General features: G+C 36.0%; 1 protein-coding gene across 1 annotated transcript in view; it reads right to left on the reverse strand.

Moving 5' to 3' along the window:
- Positions 1 to 5,133: 5,133 nt before the first annotated feature.
- The window catches only part of LOC125651091 (5-oxoprolinase-like), a 44,703-nt gene continuing 26,038 nt past the window's right edge, over positions 5,134 to 23,798 (reverse strand). The window contains exons 18-32 of the mRNA XM_056143546.1: positions 20,693 to 20,793; positions 20,095 to 20,131; positions 19,716 to 19,826; positions 19,528 to 19,629; positions 19,088 to 19,262; positions 18,875 to 18,984; positions 18,704 to 18,778; positions 18,275 to 18,421; positions 17,824 to 17,958; positions 16,214 to 16,363; positions 15,322 to 15,396; positions 14,548 to 14,630; positions 13,452 to 13,612; positions 13,067 to 13,164; positions 5,134 to 5,452 (exon numbers count right to left, since the gene is read on the reverse strand). Coding sequence (XP_055999521.1) covers positions 5,273 to 5,452; positions 13,067 to 13,164; positions 13,452 to 13,612; positions 14,548 to 14,630; positions 15,322 to 15,396; positions 16,214 to 16,363; positions 17,824 to 17,958; positions 18,275 to 18,421; positions 18,704 to 18,778; positions 18,875 to 18,984; positions 19,088 to 19,262; positions 19,528 to 19,629; positions 19,716 to 19,826; positions 20,095 to 20,131; positions 20,693 to 20,793 — 1,740 coding nt within the window. The 3' untranslated portion in view covers positions 5,134 to 5,272. The remainder of the gene's footprint in view (positions 5,453 to 13,066; positions 13,165 to 13,451; positions 13,613 to 14,547; positions 14,631 to 15,321; positions 15,397 to 16,213; positions 16,364 to 17,823; positions 17,959 to 18,274; positions 18,422 to 18,703; positions 18,779 to 18,874; positions 18,985 to 19,087; positions 19,263 to 19,527; positions 19,630 to 19,715; positions 19,827 to 20,094; positions 20,132 to 20,692; positions 20,794 to 23,798) is intronic.

Raw genomic sequence — 23,798 nt, forward strand, 5'->3', positions numbered from 1 at the left:
TCGTTCTGATGTCGAGTCGATATATTCCAATGAACTCGAAATGATAGACAGCAGTCTTCCATATCTGCTTCATACTAGAATATTTTTCAAAGATGTCAACGGCAAACTTTATAATAAACGATATGGTGATTGTTTGTGTAACGTCCCGTCGATAATTTTTCACTCCAAATAGGACATCACCAGTTACAGGTGAAGTACCACAAATGAATACCTATGCTTATATAGCGCTCAGGGCCGTAGCAGGTTTTTTTTTAACGTGCCAACGCCTGCCGCGACATGGAACCTCCGTTTTTAAGGTCATATCCGAAAGACTCGTGATTCTCACTTCTAAATGCCAGGCGTTTGGCGAAGGAGCAATCACTGGTTTGACGCGGCCATGGCACGAGCGGGGTTCGAACTCACGACCTCCTGGTTACGAAGCGAACGCTCTACCACGGAGCTACCGCGACCGGTTAAACGGAATGACTTCATTATCACCTGCAGATGTGTTCATTTCTCTCAACCGATTCGGTACAGAAGAGCATATTCTGCATTTCGCAAAGTCTGTGGTCGTTATAACGATCTAATTTACAAATACAACCTGTCGTTAGGTCGAATGTTTCATACCAATTGTTTGGCCGTTCTTTACATAATTTTGACTACAGATTCTTCCGTTTACCTGATCAAGATATAGGGCTCACGGCGGGTGAGACCGGCCGACAGGGAATGCTTACTCCTTAGGCACTTCATCCCACCTCTGGTCTGTCCAGGGGTCCGGGTGTGACTAGTTTTAAATTTATATTCTTCATAGAAATTATGAGATTGATAACTGTTCGTTATCTTCACTTTTTCATTCAATTAATGGTGTCCTGTGAGGATCCGGGTTAAAATAGGTCCTCATTACCCCTTGCTTGTTGTAAGAGGCGACTAAACGAGGCGGTCCTTCGGATGAGACCGCAAATGTCACAGCAGGTGTGGCACGATAAAGATCCCTCCCTGCTCTAAGGCCGTAAGTGCCGAATTTTTTAGCCCTTCACCGGCAATGATGACGTCTCCAAATGAGTGAAAAATTCTCAAGAGGGACATACCTTAAACAAAATACATTAAAACGACCGAAACATATCTATTAACAATGATAGCTTTCATTCATATGTCGATTTGATATATCCCTGTGAGCTCGAAATAAAGGACACTACAGAGTCGTCCACTTCTGCTTCATACTTAGATATTTTATTGAAAGTAGACATTAACGGCAAACTGACAACTCAACTGTATGACAAACGGGATGATTTCAGCTTCTCCATCGTCAACTTCCCACATTTATGTAGCAATATTCCATTGTCACCTGCATATGGTGTTTATATATCTCAACTGATTCGATATCCAAGAGCTTGTTCTGGGTATAGTCAGTTTTTAAATCGAGGTAAGCTACTGACAAACAAGTTGATGGTACAGGGATTTCAACAGTCTCGATTGAAGTCAGCATTTCGCAAATTCTATGGTCGTTATAACGATCTAGTTCGTCAATACAACCTCGCATTGGGTCAAATGCTGTGTGACGTGTTTCATACCGATTGTTAAGCCCTTCTTGGCACACTGATTTGACTGCGGATAACTCCGTTTACCTGATCAGGATATGGGGCTCACGGCGGGTGTGACCGGTCAACAGGGGATGCTTACTCCTCCTAGGCACCTGATCCCACCTCTGGTGTGTCCAGGGGTCCGTGTTTGCCCAACTATCTATTTTGTATTGCTTGTAGGAGTTGTGAGATTGATCACTGTTCGTTATCTTCACCTTGCATCTATCAAGGAGTACGGAGGACCTATTCTAACCCGTATCACCACGGGAACAGAAGTCATACGCAAGCAATGGAAGGATACCTGGACACCGCAAAGTATAATACTAACAAATGTCCGTCTTCAGTAATTCCAGCACGATTAAAACCAACCTAGAAACGATATTGTGCACACGCAAACAAACACGCAATAGAGATGTTGCAGGACGATTTAGCAGCTACGTGGTGTGATCTAGAAGTTGATAAGAGGATGTCAAGAAAATGATGAACGCCACTTTGAAAGTAGTAGAAACGCCAGTGAAAAATAGTGCACAAGGACATATGGGTATTCCTGTTGTGGAGACAAAAGCAATATCAGTAGGAAGTAACCAGTCTTCTGGCAAAGGGGACCAATACACAAGTAAAACTAGCGAGTCGCCGCTAGGCAAATATACGGGAGACCAGCTACATGTGTGCAGACCAAATATTAACTCACATACCTCCCCATCAACCTTCGATTACACATCATCATGTATAGATATCAAGGTGCATTTTGAATACTGCACATATTTTCCTCTCTGCAAGTGTCAAGACAGTGCCACCAAATATTGAGCAACTTTACGGGTATATGCTTAAAATGACACAGAGAAAGATGCGGAACTGAAGGAACTTGAACTTCAATCCAAGATCCAACAATTGAAGCAGTTTTATGCAGATGCAATTTAATATTCGTGGAAAACGCAGTAGAGGTGTCCTCAATTACAAGAGTATCGATGCTATACCATTAGCAAGTCAGCGACTCAGTGGTGGAGCGTTCGCTTCGTAACCGAGAGGTTGTGAATTCGAGCCCCACTCGTGTCATGACCCTGTCAAACTTACGATTGTTCCATCGCCTAATATTCGATTGATTGTTTTACGTCCCGTGGAGAATTTTTTATTCATACTGAGCTGTAGGTGAAGTACCACCAATTTAGACCTATGCTTAGCGCTCAGGGCCGTAGCAGTGAGAGTTCCTTAACGTGTCAATGCCTTCTGCGACCTCCGTTTTTAAGGTCATATCCGAAAGACTAGTAATTCTCACTTCTAAATGCCAAGCGTCTGGCAAAGGAGCAATCACTGCCTATGATAACGTCTTAGGTTAGACGCGACCATGACACGAGCGGTGCTCGAACTCACGACCTCCCAGTTATGAAGCGAACGCTCTACCAAATGCTCGACATTTATATGTAGAAATGAAAATCGCGGATCTTTCGGATATGAGCTTCAAAACAGAGGTTCCGTGTCACAGTAGATGATGGCAAGTTAAAGAACCCTAACTGCTAAGGTCCTGAGCGCCGAGCATAGGTCTAAATTTGTAGAACTTCGCGTGCAGCTGGTCACATCTCAATGAAAGGTGAAGATAATGCACAGTGATCAATCTCATAAATCCCATAAGCATTACAAAATAGATAGTCACACCCGCCGTGAGCCCTATATCTTGATCAGGTAAACGGAGCTATCCGTAGTCAAAATCAGTGTGCCAAGAACGGTCTAACAAATGGTATGAAACACGTCAGACGGCATTTGATCCAATGATAGATTGTATTGGCAAACTGGATCCGACCACAGAATTTGCGAAAAGCTTACTTTAAAATAGACTTGAAACCCCTGTACAATCAATTTGTCAGTAGCTTGCCTCGAAACTTCAGTTGTACCAGCTAGCTATGGAACCTGCTGTACCGACTTCTGCTGTTGCAGAATTGTAGAACCGTGTCAGCCAGAAGACCAAACCAAGTTGAGTAGGCCACTTGTATCTGAGGATACTGTCCCATTATATATCAGCATAAAACATGTTTGATCCCCTATTTCGGCCCCACCCTACCCCCAGGAACCATGATTTGAACAAACTTGAATTTACTCTGTCAGGAAGCTTTGAATTCATTTAAATTACTTTTCTGACCAGTGGTTCTAAAGATTTTCCCTATATATTCGCATGTAAAATTTTGATCCCCTATTGTGGACCCACCCTACCCTTGGGGGCCATGATCTAACAAACTTGAATCTGCGTTTCATGTAAATTTTTCTTGAGAAGATTTTTAAATGACCCCACCCTATTTTTGCATTTTCATGATTATGTCCCTTTGAAGGGGCATGACCCTTCATTTGAACAAACTTCAATCCCTTTTACCCAAGGACGATTTGTACTAAGTTTGATTGAAATTGGCCCAGTGGTTCTGCGTGCATACATGTGATATTTTTTCAACCGCAAAAAAGTGTGATAATAAAACAGAATTATCACATGAACATAGTTTCTAATGTTAACTAGTTTTTTGTTAAATACGTGTATTTCATCTTAAATACGTGTATTTCATCTTAAATACGTGTATTTCATCTTAAATACGTGTATTTCATCTTAAATACGTGTATTTCATCTTTGTAAAATCACAAATATATACATTCAACATTGCATTTACAGGAACAGAGAAAATTCGGGTGATTTCATTTGGTGACACAATCAACTTACAATTAAAGTGATCATAGATTTTTCATCAATTATTCCAATGTAAAATTTGAAAAATAAGCATTTTAAAAACGTTTTCTAAGTCATTAAAGATGCTTTCTAGGAAATTATTATAGCCTACAGTTACAAAACATATTAAAGAATGCATTATTAATTTGTTTACCTTTAATTAACTTGACATAAAATCAAATTTAAAAGATGTCAATTAGCAATGACGATGATGTTTGACCTATTTCTGACCACAGTGCATCTCTGCCAAGCGTGTCATTTGAAGTCCAGCAAAAGGAAACTGACATGTTGTGCAATCAAAACAATGTCCATGAATTAATTGGAGTGAATTAACTTATAGGGCTAGACCTGACAATCTGTACAATTTTTCATTTTGTGTGAATTTTAATGTACAGATGTAATAGTGTGAATGGGGTTGAAAAAGCATGAATTTGTGTACAGTCTGTACGTATATATCAAATTGTATGGTTCTGAGAAGAAGATGAAAGCCTGAAAAGTTTAAAGACAGATGACAGATGGATGGACAGACAGAAGACAGACAAAAGGTGATAAGAAAAGCTTAAATGAGCTCTCAGCTCAGGTGAGCTAATAATTGCACCTTAAAATATGAATAATTAAAGATTCGTTGATCATTTAATTTTCATATTCAGCTTATATTTTTCTCCATACCAAGCTTTAAAAATACTTTCCAACTTACCAGTATTAATATCAAACTTTTTTGTGTTTACTATATTCGAGACATACTTTTTGTACAAAGAAAAGTTTGGTTGCAAATACATGTAGCTACATCTTTATGGAGGTGTTCAAAATGTGAAATGTTTACTGACAGACACCAAATAAACTTTGATCAAAGTGAAGCTACATGAGAAATGAAATGAAATAGATTTATTTTGAAAACTAATATGATGCCATTCAATTACTGTAATCACAGCAAATCTTATGGTCTTTGCTCTCTGGATAAACTGAATTCTGTTTGTGAGCTTTTGGTCACTGTAAATAAAACTCAAGTCTATGCTGATTCCTGAGATTTTTTGTACTCGAATACACTTCCTCGACCAACCAAAGTGTGACCTTTCTTGGCCTTTGATCCTTCATCATATGACTTCTGTTTCCTTTTTCTGGTCTCCGTTTCCTGTTCCTGTGCAGATCCGTAACCTCCACCTCCTGGAGTCTGGAGACAGAAAACGTCCTGGAAATTTTTTTTATTTCATTATCAAAATTTTTACATTACATATACATGCAGTTATTGTGTACTATGATGTTTAAATCAATGACACATTACAACAAAATAGAAAATACATGAACCTTGGTTTATCAATTTTATTAGGCATCAAATTTCTTGGATTTGTCTAAGGATACTGTTTCATCAAAGCATAATTCCATGGGAATCTATCCTATCATTTCCCTTTATGAACAGAACATGTACTTCATTGATTACTTGTCAATGATATCCTGGCCTGGCATTCAACGAAACATGATGAAACTACACTCACTTTTAAACTGTATCATGGTAAGGGGGAATAACACTTTATAACATTAAAATTGCAAAGTAGGCCCAAAAAGGGCTTAAATCGGCCCTGTGAAATTACCAAAGTCAAATTATTGTCAGCATAAAAGATAGCCTTCATAGATAGCTTAAGGTGGTAAAAATCTTGGGAGTTTTGTATTGGTGTACCCGATATCTACTGCCCAAAACATCATGAAATACAAGAATTTACTTAAAATCAACATATTTCTGTGAAAACATGATTATGGCTGATAAGATTGGGAACTAGATTAGAATTAACACATTTCTGTGAAAACATGATTATGGCTGATAAGATTGGGAACTATAGTGATTAAAATTAACATATTTCTGTGAAAACATGATTATGATTAATGATATTGGGAACTAGTGATTAATGCCTCGTTCACACGAAGAATTTAATTCGCATTAAACCTAAGTTAATGCGAATTAAATCTGAACCGCGTTCACACGGAGATTTTAATGCGCATTAGTTTACTTCGAATTAAAATTGACGTCGCGATTTAATGCGAATTAAATTTACTTCGCATTAGCTCCGTGTGAACGCTAAGCGAAGCTAATTCGAATTAAATGTAGACGCATGCGTAATGGCCAATTTGGGTCACATGCATCATACCCATGGTCAGCTATATATATTAATGTTAGTTTTGTACGAAAAACTAAGCAAAATGATAATAATCACTAAAAACATGTACCAACAGCATGTCATTAGATAATGTCAGACGTAAATCTGTGCTCTGCATAGGCATACTGAGTAATACATGTGGAAGGAATTGTTTTTGAATACGACAAAAATCTTTTAAAATACTGATAATATGATTTTCTTTTTTACATTTTTTTAAACAAATATGCCGCTCATTGTTAATTAAGAAACAATATATTGTCTAGAATGAATGCTGGTTGTCGGAGGAAATAACAAGTAATTTCTTGGGAGCATATAGATAAACACGACAAAAAACTCCTTATGTGTAGATCAGTTATGTATGTAGGTAAACATGTAGTATACTACATGTAGGCCTATATATAGCGTTTTGAACAAAGAATTCTGTATCTACACAATATTCATTAAAATATCTATAAAAATAATTTTCAATAACATAGTCTATTCTATTATTTCGCGCACCCTTTAATAGAGATGCATACGAATTTAATGCGCATTAGTTTACTTCGCATTAAATATTACCGCCGTGTGAACGCTATTTAATTCGAATTAATTTAATGCGCATTATTTTACTTCGCATCAAATTTGATGCGAAGTAAATTTTAATGCGCATCCGTGTGAACGAGGCATAAAATTAACACATTTCTGTGAAAACATATGGCTGATGATATTCGCGGAATTAGTGATTTGGCATTCTGTATTCACTTGACATTACAGTCCAGTTACAGTGGCTCAGCACAATCATGTATGATAATTTTTGGTATGCCACTGCAGATTCCTGCACTGGATGTGCATGTAATGCATCTGTGGGTACATGTTGGGTGTTGTCATTGTATAATGAGGCACTGGTGATGTTCCCACAATGTATTGTGGTACATAAACATACTGCTGTGGCATAATGTAAGGTACCTGCATGTATTGTGTCTGTGGAACAGGCATGCATGTTGTACTGATTTGTGTTCACATTTTACATATCATTCATATCAGAACTATAGCTCTCAAAAGAAAACTGTCATACCAAAACAGTTCTTTCAAGAAGTATAAAAGCAAGCAAGAGAACTATTACACTAAATCTTATTACATCTATCTCTGCTTCCCTCCATTAAGAAGGATAGAAATACTGAAAACAGTTAAGTATGCAAATTAACTTGTACAAATGATATATCAATACAAACAGTATATAATATACATGCATGCCAAATTTCACAATTTAGGCAGGATTCTCCCAATTCTAAACATCAGATTCCTGTTTTCCAAAATGGGAAAGCAAAAAATCCCAATAACGTTAAAGTTTCCCGATTTACGACAACAAATCCCGATTTCCAACCTGAATTTAAAGGGGCATGGACACGATTTAAGCTGAAAATTTTCTAATTTTGTTTTTCCATTTTTAATACTTAGAATGCCTTTAAGGCATTTCTAATGGTCAGCAAAAATCTGAATGTTAGTTGTTGAGGTACATGGGAGACACAGAGCTCATAATTATTTGTTATGTAAACAAGGCTCGTTTTTGTTTAAACAGGTTAAATATACTAGAAAAAGTAATTTACAAGTTAACTCTGACCACGGTTAATTAGTTTCCAGTGCATTTTGTTTTAAACATGATATTTTCTAGTAAGCAGCCTATATCAGCTTCTCAATCTGACTAAAGTACAGACCTATATCATAAAAGTCTGTAGTTTGGCCAGATTGGTACTGAAGACTTATACTAAATTTCCAACACCAAAAAATAGCAAAAATACATGCAAAATTGCTAGGCAAAAACAAGAGAAAAGAAAATGCTATGCAAGAATAATAAACAACAGAAAAATTTGACACTACTAAACAATATACCTGTATGTCATATAGCATGGTCAGCAGGTTCAAGAAAAGCAAGAAGCTCGCAGCACCAGTGTTGTCAAACTTGCTGTGACAGTTTGACAACAGTATATAGAACAGGTATACTAGAATGTATATATATATATATTTATGAATTAATGCATAGCATTACTTTAAGCATTAGCAATACATATAAACATGTTTACCTAAAACTAAGCATGCATGCACACAAATAAGACAAAACATATACGAAGCACATGCAGATAGTTTCAAGGCATGGTCAGGACTGGGGTGAGGGGATTCTAAATATACAGATAGAGTTCTCCATGTCATAGGCCACCAGAAGTGACCATAGTCGGAATACCAAACCTGACTACAATACGCAAGTAGTATCTTAATTAATACTGAAACATGTAAAAGCACTTGTTTAGTTCAAATATATATAGATTTACTGTGTAACAATGTCTTTGAGAGTTGAGACTCAGATTTAGTTCCTTTTTATCACATGGGGGGGGGGGGGGCGCCTAAAACATCTCTCCTAAGTACTATGAATAGTGCGTAGAATGTCATGTATGTCCAATGAGAACAAAATCTTTTACACTAACTGCTTTTCATACTTTTCCATTTTAGCAGCCTTTCCTGTGACATTGATAGCCCAATTCAAAGTAAATAAACTTCCACAAGGCAGTGCATATCCCTTTGAATGAGTGTCAATAAGCTTTTTCTATGAAGTACTATTGTGACCTTGACCTTTTGACTCCAAAATCAATAAGGTTCTTCTTCTATTGATAACAAAACTACACGTGAAGTATCATCTCAATCAAGCAAAAACTGTGGTCTGTAGAGTGTATACAAACTCAGTATTACACACCTACTCACCCACACATGAACAGTACCTTTACTATAGGTTAAAGGACACATCGCATGTTTTTAAACTTTTTAATTTTTTCAGCAAAATTAATTCATTTCATGCCTAAAACTACTTTACATGTGTTTTAAATGAAACAGTTTGCGTAGTTTTCGAGTTTGAAAGCGATGAAATTCAAATCTTGCGATGTGCATATTTTCTTCGATATTTTACGCGCCATTATCTGTGACGTCATATGCGACCTCGAGCGAGAAGATTTGAAAACAGTTGATAGCCATTTCATAAACAGATTAGATTTAATTGACAAACAAACAATTATCACATTAACAGCTTGTAAATAACACTGCATTAGGGTGTTTTGTGACGTTTAAGGGTGTACTTGCTGTCAGTAGAGAGGATTTGGACTGTGTTTTTATCAATTTTTCGAAGGAAGGTATGAGGGACAAGACGTGAATATTTTTTGTCGGCACAACGACTTTGCCATAAAAACCCCCAGTAAAATTTGTCCCTGTACTTTTTCTAACAAGCACTTGGACAAATACGTAGATAAACTGCGAGAAAGTGGTTCTATCGAAGCTACGCACTGTTACATATAGGCCTACGACATATGCTTTCCGTTCTGCTCTCGAATACAATACACACTCGCACCAACTGACCTTCACCTTGTAACAACATAGGCAGAACTTTGCTAGCAGTGTCTACCAACTGGTAGTTTTAAAAAAGAAATTTAAAGATAATTGAACTTTCAATTATAAATAATAAAATATAATATTTCCCGACTTTGAATTGAATTATAATGCTTTCATTTTTTTAAGGAACGCGTACGTGTTTACAACAACAGCACGCCGCGCTCCCACTTCCTACGTAACAACGTGTTGATAACAAAAAATAATGATTAGGCCTAATAAAATTGCTTTAATAAAATAATTTAAAAGTATTGTGATTTTCACAATAAGTTTGATCATTATCATTATTTTTTCTTTTTCGAAATGCACCCGTGACAGTAGGCCTACTTGTCAATGATATACATAATCGTATCATAATTTAGGCCTATCTAACTTCTCCAAAAATAATTTTAATAATAATTGCACTGTTTATTTTAGAAAAGCAACAACGCTAATTACAGTTGTTTACAGAAATGGCATTACCAAATTGTGTTTAGACAGGGATCCGATGTAAACATTATTTACTCGCAAATTTATGCAGATTTCATACTCGCTTTTCTCGCTACATTTGGGTCGCTATTTGTATGCACTGGTGGCTAAAAGATATAAGACTCTGGAAATTTGTCAACATCGAAATAAATGTTATCCATGGTAAATAAATTAGGCCCCTAAAACCCGAGTTTTTAAAAATATCTAACACTACTTTTACAACAAGTTGATCGACGAAGGTCGCATATGACGTCACTGTACCATGTGACTACCTATCTAATTAACTAGGCTTTTTGAAATCGGGGCTTAGATTTAAGTCCGTATTGTGGCTAATTATCGCAATACTTCAGCGAACGAACTATTACAATTAATTTCTATAAGCATAAGGAAAACAAAATGCATATAATTCTGTATACTTTGAAAACACGAGATGTGTCCTTTAATGTGGTTCCCTAGTGTGTTCATTATCTTGGGTATTTATGGATGTCTACTTAAATGAATATGCATAAAATTTATGAATATTAAAAAAATGACAGAAATATCACAAATTAAATTTTGAAGCTTACCTACTAACTTATGTTGATATCACGTGAGGAAAATGTCATGTGACGTACAACATGTTTATAGTCTAAAAATATGCATCCACGAGATGGTATGGTTTGCACACCAAAATCAACATTTATGGAAAAGGTTTATCTAAATACAGCACTTTAAGAATGAATTGAATCACTTGATTGCTAAATGCGTATGTCATGACAATCGTACTTTTTCTTCAGAAAATCTACTATTATTTTTTTCCCCATAATGCCACCTGTTACAGTGTAGTTGCAAATTTTATGCATGTGTGTCATCCAATAAGAGGACAAAACCAGGCATAAGAAAATGTATTAACCTCTCGTGGGGACCCGGGTTAAAATAGGTCCTCAGCACCCCTCGCTTGTCGTAAGAGGCGAATAAATGGGGCAATTGTTTGGATGATACCGTAAAAACCAAGGTCCTGTGTCACAGCAGGTGTGGCACGATAAAGATCCCTCCTGGACTGCTCAAAGGCTGTAAGTTCCGAGCATAGGCCAAAATTTTGCTGCCCTTTACCGGCTAATATGAGTGAAGGATTCTCGAGGGGGACGTTAAACAATCAATCCATCAATTTCGTTAATTTTCATGCACAAGGTAAAATATAAATTTCCAACACCACAGCTTTGCTACATACATCATGTATTTTCTATTCTTAATAATTTTTATCTGTGTTTTTTTTATCTCAAATATTTACCTTAGATAAAACATGTTCTATTAAAAGGTGAAAAGAAATCACATGTGTATGATAGTATACATGTGAAAATTAAACGAAACAAAGGGTGAGATCTTGCTCATTTAAGGATGAGATTTGAAGGTCTTGGGGTGAGATTTTCATCAGCACTGCATCAACCCAGACTTTGATGAATTTCTCATGAAATACTCATGTATGGTTGTTTTGCTTGTTTTGAAATAGAAAGTGCTCCTCCATCATAGGTAAAACAAGAATAAGACCATCATTTATTAACATTAAAGTGAGCATTAGTTACAAATATTGATTTCACATATTTATTTAGGATGGCAAGTTACATGAATAATGATTTCACAGTATTCTTTTGAGTTTTTTCTACCGTAATCATGAGCATTTTGAAAAGATCGGGCTTGAGATTAAATCACTCTTATGCAGGATGGCTAAAAAAATAGCAATGTTTTAAAGAGACATGTATTTATCAAATAAGTCATTAGGACTCATTGATAAATATATTCTAGTAATTACAATAATTAAGATATTGGCCATATATAAACAGATTACATGTACCTATGGACAATAAGCATGTGTTTATGACTTTTTATGATTCAGTTCATGTTCATTCTGGTGGTAATTTTAAAGACACACTGTGCCAGTCTTCTTTTTAAATATATATATATATACATATGAAAATTTGGGAAAACGTGGTGAGAATTCGTTACAGATATACCTTCACATGAGATAGGCTCAAAAAGTGTGCCACTCATGCATAAAATGTGAGATATCATATGTAATAGTCATAGCTGCAATTTCAGGCCTAGGATACATACCCGTGCCTGATAATCTATAGATGTTCTAGGATACATATTCCTGCCTGACAGTAATAGAAGTTCTAGGATAAACACCCCTGCCTGACAGTTTATAGAAATTCTAGGATACACACCCCTGCCTGACAGTTTATAGAAGTTCTAGGATACATACCCGTGCCTGACAATTTATAGATGTTCTAGGATACATATCCCTGTCTGACATTTTATAGAAGTTCTAGGATACACACCCCTGCCTGACAGTTTATAGAAGTTCTAGGATACACACCCCTGCCTGACAGTTTATAGAAGTTCTAGGATACACACCCCTGCCTGACAGTAATAGAAGTTCTAGGATACACACCCCTGCCTGACAGTAATAGAAGTTCTAGGATACACACCCCTGCCTGACAGTTTATAGAAGTTCTAGGATACACCAGTCTGATTAAAATCAAACCTCTCACTTTGCTCGATATACGGATAGTCGCTCCCACGCAGCGACTATCCGTATATCGAGCGAAGTGAGAGGTTTGATTTTAATCAGACTGAGGATACACACCCCTGCCTGACAGTTTATAGAAGTTCTAGGATACACACCCCTGCCTGACAGTAATAGAAGTTCTAGGATACACACCCCTGCCTGACAGTTTATAGAAGTTCTAGGATACACACCCCTGCCTGACAGTTTATAGAAGTTCTAGGATACATACCCCTGCCTGACAGTTTATAGAAGTTTTGGATCCCAGGTACACCACTCGTCCGTCTTTGTAACAAATAAGATTGACTCCCTTAGATCCGCATTCTCCACCTTCAAAGCAAAGCAATCACAGTACTTTGAATTTCTAAATCCTCTTTGTGTTTATGAAGATTCAGAGAAATATCTTAGATACAGGCATTTTTAGCTCTGATGACGGGGGTTCACATACATATTAGCCCAATACAGATTACAGTCCAATCCAAAAATTGATATTGGAATGTACACACATTATAGAATAAAGTATGGCAATTTATTTCCTAACATTAGATTTCACTATGAGATAGATAGGTATGCAAATTCCCATGTTCTGAGAATGTAGAAATAATACATGTAATAACCTTTTAAACCATAAGGGGAGAACACTCTTCTCTCTGTGAGGATGGAGAGGGTGAGATCTTTGCGGAACATATACTCTCTGATTATTCCGTCCCCACCATGGTGGTAGCCCTCACCACCTGTCCCTGGATTCAGATGAAACTGCTTCAGAATTACTGGATACCTAAACAAGTACAGATAATAACCCTTACAATCCATTAGTTCGTAAACGAAATAAACTGGGGGTTTTTTTTTACATACGTTGCAAACATATACGAGGGTTGTCCCAAAAAGTCCTAAAAATGTTAATAATTTTCGAAATACGCATCAAATCCAAATGATTTTTAACATGAGAAAACTTTTATTTATTCTAAACAAAAATGTAAAATTTGAAATAAGTAATAAAAGAGATAAATGAGATTTTACTGAATAAAAAGAGATCCATCTGCATTGTTGGCGCATGTACAAAAAATAAGTAGATATTTCTTTGTACCACTCAATTACACGAAAGCAAATAGTTTCATATTAAATATATCACATTCAAATTCATATCGGTGATGTTTTCCGCGTAATATACAGATTTTACAACAGCAGTACATCATCAACAGCAGAGAAGTGATGTCATTTTTAAACGTTGCGACGTCAATGGCATGCTTGGTGCACGAGAAATCATAAAACATTGTGTAGATCGTGGTTCGACCTCCACTCAAAGAAAACAGGAGATGGAAAGCACATCAAATCACAGGAATGTTAGCAGGGCACTAGGATTAAATGGCACAAGAGATTTGCAGAGGGAATGACATCAGAAACAAAGATGGGAAGGCCGAAAAAAGAAAACAACAACCGCGAAATCCTGAAGGTAAAGAACATCATGGATGAAGATGATGTTTGTGCGCTGACAGCTATGAACTTATGTTTTTTATTTGTGTTCTATGTTATTATGAAAAGAGATATTATAAAACTGTACAAAAGACACAAAGGGATGCTTTTAAATAACAAAATAAAATTAATATATTTTTTTTAAAAAATAAAAGAGTTAATATTGTCTACGACTTTTTGGGACAACCCTCGTACACTGGCTTATCAGGAATGTATGTAGTGTATAATGTACTGATTGACCTTCTCTCTAAGATTTCAGGATCCGTAATACGAGTGTTGGTCATGTGAGTGTGCACACCACTTCTACCATTCCATGTGGGCCCCTATCAAAAAGAAAAATTTGCCAGTGTGACATGCATCTGCATTTCTCTTATTTTTCCTCTCTTTTATTTCATAGATAATTTGAATACTGTATAAAGAGAATTCTCAGCAAGAATTAGATTTTGGCATTATTAGCAAGGTTGTTGAGATTATAAAAGTGGATAATGCTAACAAAACACACCATTATGAAAAATTTAGAGTTATTTTCTGGCAGTTGTAACCCAATAATATCTCTATAATTAGCCTGGATAATCAATATTGGATATACTAAGATGATAACTAAAATTGTAAAAGACTTGTTTTTATTTTTTTTAAATCACATCCTATGTAGATATAAAGTAATAAAATTTCTGTAGAACTCCTAATTTTGCTAGGCAATTACTTTAATAGAAAATTCCATTTCAGGCTGAAAATCAAATGACTTTTCAATTTATACACTTACTGAAACACCCCAATACACATGTGTTTGTAGTTTCATATTCTCCCAAGTAAAAGAAAAATATACGAGTAAATGAGCACTATTACAGTCTTTCAGTACTTTCGGTGAACTAATGTATGTATCATCATTTTTTAAAATTCAAAGTTTGAGATATCTCACTACAGATAAGTACCCCATTTTTTTCTTTTTTTAAATGGTTCATTTTGCCTCTCACTACAATAACCACTTTTACAGTAAATGATAGCTCTACGTACAGCTCCTGCCCCTCCAGCCACTGTCTCATAGTGACCAAAGGCATCATCCCCAAAGGTGATGTTGTTCATGCAGCCCTGAAAAAACAAACATAATCTATGAGAAATAACTTCACTATCAGGTAACTGAGATAAAGTGCACTGTTAGGATACATGATAGGCCAGTCTGGACTACATGATGCATATCAATGTTTGCATGTTAAAGTCTGCACAAGCTGTGACATTGTCAATTGCAATTCCAAAATGAGTCCACAGTGACCTATTTTTGATTCAACCCCCCCCCCCCCCCCCCAAGATGGATTAACTGACCAAGTTTGATGATCATAGGCCTCACAATGCTCAAGATATGATCTGAATATGATTTGTATATGTATTGCCATAAAATCCCAGGATGAGGCAACAATGACCTACTTTTGGTTCTCACCCCCCCCCCCCCACACACACACACTTCCCGAGATGCATCAACTGACTCGGTTTGATGGTCCTAAGCTTCACAGTGTGCAAGATATGATTTCAGTATGTATAGTCATGAAATTCCACGAGACCAGTGACCTACTTTTGGTTTGTGACATATCTTCCCCAAATATGCATTAGCTGACCACATTTGATAGTCTTGGGCCTCACAGTGTAAAAGATATGATCCAAGCATGAAAAAGCTAACAGACAGATGGACATGCTAGAAAGCCTATACCATAATACAGCCCATCATAAGATGGACATATAAAAAGGATTGTAATGGAAAAAAATTAATGTATTTCATAATGCATCTAAAAAAAAATCTATTTATTTCTACCTCTACAACTGATCAGAAATAGAATCCGGGTTCAATGCTGAAACTAAGACTGAAATCATAAGACAGTGCTTGATTTTGACTCTCTTGTTGACCTTTGTGTACCTGTGAAGCCGCACAGATTTGGAAGGCCATAAGAATAACATCCACAATTCTCTGGGAGGTCAGGACATTTCCTCCAACGACGGCTGCATTTTCTGAGGGATCCAGCATACTACCTCTGGGTATAATGGTTGTCACCGGCTTCAAACATCCCTGTAGTCAAAATGACATATAAAACATTTCCATATGAATAAATACCATGCTCTATAAGTATGCAGTGTTATATATACATTGCTGTATAAACAAGAGGTACTGTGAGCAATGCTCACTAAGAATACTCCCCGCTTATCCCAATCTCCCAAAGGGTGTTGGTAATAGGTATAAACTACCTCTTTTCTGAGTGTAAAAAACAAATGGCATGACAAACCGAACCATATTGCTACTTCGATGTCCAGTGCGCGTGACCTTTGACCCCAAAATCGATAGGGAACATCTTCATCCCATGGGTAGTCCATATGTATGATATGGTGACTGTAGGTGGAAAGGATAACGCTTTAGAGCCCGGAAACCATATTGCTACTTCGATGTCCAGTGCGCTTGACCTTTGACCTTTTGACCTTAAAATCGATAGGGAACATCTTCATCCCATGGGTAGTCCATATGTATGATATGGTGACTGTAGGTGGAAAGGATAACGCTTTAGAGCCCGGAAACCATATTGCTACTTCGATGTCCAGTGCACTTGACCTTTGACCTTTTGACCCCAAAATCGATAGGGAACATCTTCATCCCATGGGTAGTCCATATATATGATATGGTGACGGTAGGTGGAAAGGATAATGCTTTAGAGCCCGGAAACCATTGCGTCTACAGATGGACGGACGGACGGACAGACAGACGGACAACCCGATTCCAGTATACCCCCCCACAACTTGTTGCGGGGGGTATAATAAATACCATGCTCTGTAAGTATGCAGTGTTATATAAATAAATACCATGCTCTATAAGTATGCAGTGTTATATAAATAAATACCATGCTCTAAGTATGCAGTGTTATATATACAGTGGAACACATGTTATTACATTTCTCATTTTTTCACAATATTTCACAAGATTTTTAAATAACCCCACCCAATTTTTGCATTTTTGTGATTATCTCCCCTTTGAAGAGGGTATGGCCCCTCATTTGAACAAACTTGGATTCCCTTCACTTAAGGATGTTTTGTGCAAAGTTTGATTGAAATTGGCCCAGTGGTTCTGGAGAGGAAGATGTGAGAAGTCGATGCCAGCGCATCTTTTTGGTATCTTTCATCTGATATTTATATCATGCATCAAATCACAGCAAAATTTGGATTCTAAAATCACTTATTTGCAAACAAAACAAATTTTTTATTATGCTGAAAAAATCATCAAAAAATCATATAAAATGATTGAAAAGCTTGTATCATCTTTCAATGGTAAAACCACACTTCATACAAGATGCTTTAATGAGCTATTAAATGTTTGTTGTAATGATCCACCTTAATATTAACTAATTGTCTAGATTAAGAGATGAATTTGCTACAACAAAAATTATGATTAAGAAAAAGATCCCAGATCGCATAGATAATTTCTAATAGCTAAACCTATCAATCTTGTTCATATAATATGCTAAAAATTAAATATCTACCTACCTGGTTCAGTGGAACATCATGTCCAACCATACACCTAAGACAATAGATGAGTGCAGACAGAGTTACTGCCCTTGGGGCATTGCAATTTCCATAAACCTCACAGGTAGACCCAGTAAAATCCACCACAGCTGTCCCCTGTAATTCGTTCTCCTCTCGTTAATGTAGGCCAAGACACTAGTTCATTTTTATTTTAAATTGAACACATTTACATCTTTGTATAACATGCTAGGCTAATATAGACCTTTCTGTGAGTATTTTCATATCAAAAATGATTTTAGTTTAGCTTTAAATGTAGCAGTGATTACATTTCTGAGACTTATCAAGTAATATACACCATTTCAAGGTGTTGGAAATAACAAATATTAAATATGATTTCAAATCATCCACTAACAGATGTTAAAGAATAAATTTGAGCTGAGAGTCATTCATGGCATCAAAGTATCACAATCACCTTTTCCTCATCAATATCTACAGTCAGACAAAGCTTGGCTCCATCATCCATGTAGTCCTCGGCTGACAGTCGTGTGCTACCAGTTCTCTCCCTTGTTCTTCTTGCAATTTCCTTTAGCATCTCTTTCACTGCTATCTCGGCATTGTTCTAGAAAGAACAAAACACTTTTCAAATTTCTATTGCACTAAATTCCATTGCAGTCCAAAGCATATTAAGATAGGTGAAATAGTGCTCATAAACAATTGTGGATTAAACAAGCAAACAGACCAACGGACAGAGTTGATTTGTTTGCAAAAGGACTTACTAACTGCCCCATTCTTTTTCAAAAGCAAGGGAAAAATAAATCTCACATGTCCATCCATATGTTATTCTGTAATCAAAACTTCGAACTGCCCTGCAGCATTTCCAAATATTCCTTAAGAAACATACCTGGATGTGAGCCATGTACGCTATCACTACGTCTAGTCCATATTCCTCTATCAGCTCTTTGATAAGTTTTATACCCTATGACAAATGTATACAGTACTTTTAACATTTTTCATGATTACACAGTCAAAAGAAAATAGGGCATAATAGTAAGGTATTACTATATTGGTCTACCTTTTGATTTGATGCAACCTGAGCTTTCAGGTCACTGAGGTTATCACCAAGGTTACGTGTTCCACTACTACCAGGATAATTGCCAGGCTCCATCAGAGCTTCAGTCACAGCTTCATCAAAAACAAGATCAATGATTTTCATAAAGTATCTATATTCTAGAGCATATCTGCACAAAGCACCCTTACATTTGTAGACATATGTGTTTTACTATACCTTCCTCTTGAAATTTTCCTTGTTCCACTAACTTAAATGATTTAAACACAGCTCCTTCCTCTTGGATGCACTTTGAATGAGGAGGCATTGATCCTGGAGTTATTCCCCCTATATCCGCATGGTGACCTCGACTGGCCACAAAAAACACAGGCTTTGCCTCTCCTGGCCAGAATACCTAAATAATGAACAAAATGTTTAGCATGGGTACACACATTTATATTAAATGTACTGCTAAATGATATTGTGATTGAGAGGTGCATGTACATCATTAAAATCCTTCACTTGTTCCATCAAAACACCTGACATTTCCTACTGAATGCCTGCATTTATATTTCATATTCTTCAGTACATGTGTATATAAAATTTAAATACCTATTCTACAGTTTAACAATAAATGAAGATAATACATAATTAGCAAATAAACACAGTGGAGTACTCACTGGTGTAATGACTGTTAAGTCAGGTAGGTGACTCCCCCCAGCCTGGGGATGGTTAGCTAAAATTACATCTCCCTCTTTCAATTTGTCTCCTTGTTGTTTAATCTGCAAAAGCATCATACATTTCATTACTTCTCAGTACTACGAAGTGATTTTTGTCAATGATTATTAGCCCTATAAACACTATATACTTGGAACTGAACTGTTTCCTGCATTGCCCCAAGATGTACAGGGATATGAGGGGCATTGGCCACTAAGCCTCCATCTGGACCAAACATTGCACAGGAAAAATCAAGACGCTCCTAGGGGGAAAAAAAGAAAAGAAAAAAGAAACAATGCTATTATCAATCACAATAAATTTCATATAATGCATATAATTAATGTAAAACAATTTCTAAGGGGCAGTGGATCTAATTTTAACATTGTATGAAAACATTCCTTCTCAATCAGAGGTTCAGATGGACCATTTTCTAATATTTCACTTATATTCATCAGCACTGTCATCTCCTAAGCCAAACTCTTTCATAAATGTATTTCCTACAACCACACAGTTCATCAACATACTCTTACTTTGATATTTGTTGAAATGGCTGTTCTTTGCAAGACTCTACAAAAAAAATTGTACAGTTTTATGCAGGTACATGTCACAATCAATCGAATAAATATGCATCATATATTAACTGATAGATGAAAACTGACAGCAGTGGATAAATTTTTAAAATTAGAAATGCTTTATTGATACAAGAACAAGGAGTGGTCAACTTGAACATTGAATATCTTTTGAATATTAAACAAAAATGCTTTACGTAATCTTAAAAGTGACTTCAGTAAAGAAGAAAAGCATATAAATCCAGATAAAAATAAGGAGAATATTGCCATTTTATCTACTTGAGCATAAAAATATTAGTATTAATCTGCAGAGCATTTCAAGTAATCATTGATTGATATTCAAATTTGCCCTAATCTTGTTATCATGCCATAAAATTAAATCAAAATATAAACTGCAACTTTTAAAAATTAAAATAACATTAACCCCCATCGTCCTCAACATGCAATTGCAGTGAATGAAACATCTTTACTTTTGTGTGAGATAATGACAACATACTGTTTAATCTTATCTATGGCTACAAACAAAATGGCAGAAAAATGTGCAGGTGATCCAACATACCTTCCCATCTGCTCAGCAATGCTCATAAACCTATGAGAGAATATAGACAGCTGAATGGCATCCAAATCTGGCCCCACACGCTTCACAGTTCCACTGTCTACCTATCATACAAAGAATCAGCGAGTAAATTAAACTAATTATCAAGTATCACCTTCATCTATCATACCCCTAGATATCAATACGGGATATCGGAACTAGAAAATTTAGGAATTCTTCAGAAAAAGAAGTTATGAAAATTATGCATCACTTGGGCAACTCTTGTATACAAATTAGTGATGGCTAAAGACGACTCATTTCTGATCTAAAAATATATGCCTGGTTTAAAGATTATTTTTCAGAATGTTGCAAGTGAATACTAAAACATGAGTTATTGGATTAAATTTCTGATGTTTGGTAGCAGAGATAAAACAGAAGGAAAAGTCTATTTCCTACACCGTATGCACTTGTATGGATATTTACTTAATTATGAGATTTTCTTGAGTCATTACAACCAACCGCTATGAAATGATATAATTAATCACAATGAATTATTTATAAATCGATCTCCAAAAACGTACATATACATGCAGCAACATGTAGCCCCCCTCCCCCACACACTTCTGACTTCTGCCTCCCTCCCCCTTTCCTGAGATTGCTTTAAATTATCACATACAACATTAAAGTTTGTTATTAGTACATACAACGATCGATACATTAGCTGGTCACTTGATATAGTAGCAGTGAATGGTACTGGAAATGCAAGGTTAGAACGATGAGTTCAACTCATGAACTGAAGAATACAACCCCCCCCCCCTTTTACGATTTAGGGGTTTGAGCAGAACTTTTTTTCTTGCTAAGATTTTCCGTATTAATATAACGGCACTTTTTTTCTTCATTTGTTACCCACCCCTCAACTTTAAAAAACGGTGCTAAAGTGTGCCTGAATTCACTATATCTGTTATAACATAAGTAACATGTGCTTATTTACTGAAAAGTTGCCCAAGTTAACGCAGAAAACGTGATCTCGTTGAACATACTAAATATTAAAACCAGTACGGAATCGGAGACGAAATAATGGTTCTGATATTCCGTATTAAGTACCAATCTCACCTACCATACAACTACCAGTACTTATTAAGAATCATCCTTAACAAGAACCACTCTCAGCTACCATACAAATAGTTAACAAGTATCACTCTCACCTACCATACAAATAGTTAACAAGTATCACTCTCACCTACCATACAAATAGTTAACAAGAACCACTCTCACCTACCATACAAATAGTTAACAAGTATCACTCTCACCTACCATACAAATAGTTAACAAGTATCACTCTCACCTACCATACAAATAGTTAACAAGTATCACTCTCAGCTACCATACAAATAGTTAACAAGTATCACTCTCACCTACCATACAAATAGTTAACAAGTATCACTCTCACCTACCATACAAATAGTTAACAAGTATCACTCTCAGCTACCATACAAATAGTTAACAAGTATCACTCTCAGCTACCATACAAATAGTTAACAAGAACCACTCTCACCTACCATACAAATAGTTAACAAGTATCACTCTCACCTACCATACAAATAGTTAACAAGTATCACTCTCAGCTACCATACAAATAGTTAACAAGTACCACTCTCAGCTACCATACAAATAGTTAACAAGTATCACTCTCACCTACCAAACAAATAGTTAACAAGTACCACTCTCACCTACCATACAAATAGTTAACAAGTATCACTCTCAGCTACCATACAAATAGTTAACAAGTATCACTCTCAGCTACCATACAAATAGTTAACAAGTATCACTCTCACCTACCAAACAAATAGTTAACAAGTACCACTCTCAGCTACCATACAAATAGTTAACAAGTACCACTCTTAGCTACCATACAAATAGTTAACAAGTACCACTCTCAGCTACCAGTGATTTTTCAACATTTTTCAAAAAGGTCCTTTGGTTTTTGAATTGGGGAAAATTGTCAACATTTTGATCAAATTAGGAAAACCTAGACATTATTGTAAACATGCTAAATATATCATATCAAACAAGAATTCAAACACAAATTGATGTCATTCTTTTATTTAACTTTCTTTTCTTTAAGCCGTTAAAATTTTCTACTATTCTTTCTAAATCATCTAAAATTGACGCGTCTTTGTCATGTTATACATAAACTATTCACATTGAACTTATTTTTTAACAAATATGCTTTTCACCAGTTTTTGTTATTGGGAATAGTGCAAGTTAAATTGGGGGGAAATTGGTAATTTTTGGGTGGGCCAAATATCAGCCCAATATTTGGACCTAAAATGGGTCTTAAAAAATCACTGCCTACCATACAAATAGTTAACTAGTATCACTCTCACCTACCATACAAATAGTTAACAAGTAACACTCTCACCTACCATACAAATAGTTAACAAGTATCACTCTCACCTACCATACAAATAGTTAACAAGTATCACTTTCAGCTACCATACAAATAGTTAACAAGTACCACTCTCACCTACCATACAAATAGTTAACAAGTATCACTCTCACCTACCATACAAATAGTTAACAAGAACCACTCTCACCTACCATACAAATAGTTAACAGGTATCACTCTCACCTACCATACAAATAGTTAACAAGTATCACTCTCACCTACCATACAAATAGTTAACAAGTATCACTCTCACCTACCATACAAATAGTTAACAAGTATCACTCTCAGCTACCAAACAAATAGTTAACAAGTACCACTCTCAACTACCATACAAATAATTAACAAGTATCACTCTCAACTACCATACAAATAGTTAACAAGTATCACTCTCACCTACCATACAAATAGTTAACAAGTATCACTCTCAGCTACCAAACAAATAGTTAACAAGTACAACTCTCAACTACCATACAAATAATTAACAAGTATCACTCTCAACTACCATACAAATAGTTAACAAGTATCACTCTCACCTACCATACAAATAGTTAACAAGTACCACTCTCACCTACCATACAAATAGTTAACAAGAACCACTCTCAGCTACCATACAAATAGTTAACAAGTACCACTCTCACCTACCATACAAATAGTTAACAAGAACCACTCTTACCTACCATA

The sequence above is a fragment of the Ostrea edulis genome, chromosome 1 (assembly GCF_947568905.1).
Source record: "Ostrea edulis chromosome 1, xbOstEdul1.1, whole genome shotgun sequence".
In the NCBI taxonomy this organism is placed as follows: Eukaryota; Metazoa; Mollusca; class Bivalvia; order Ostreida; family Ostreidae; genus Ostrea; species Ostrea edulis.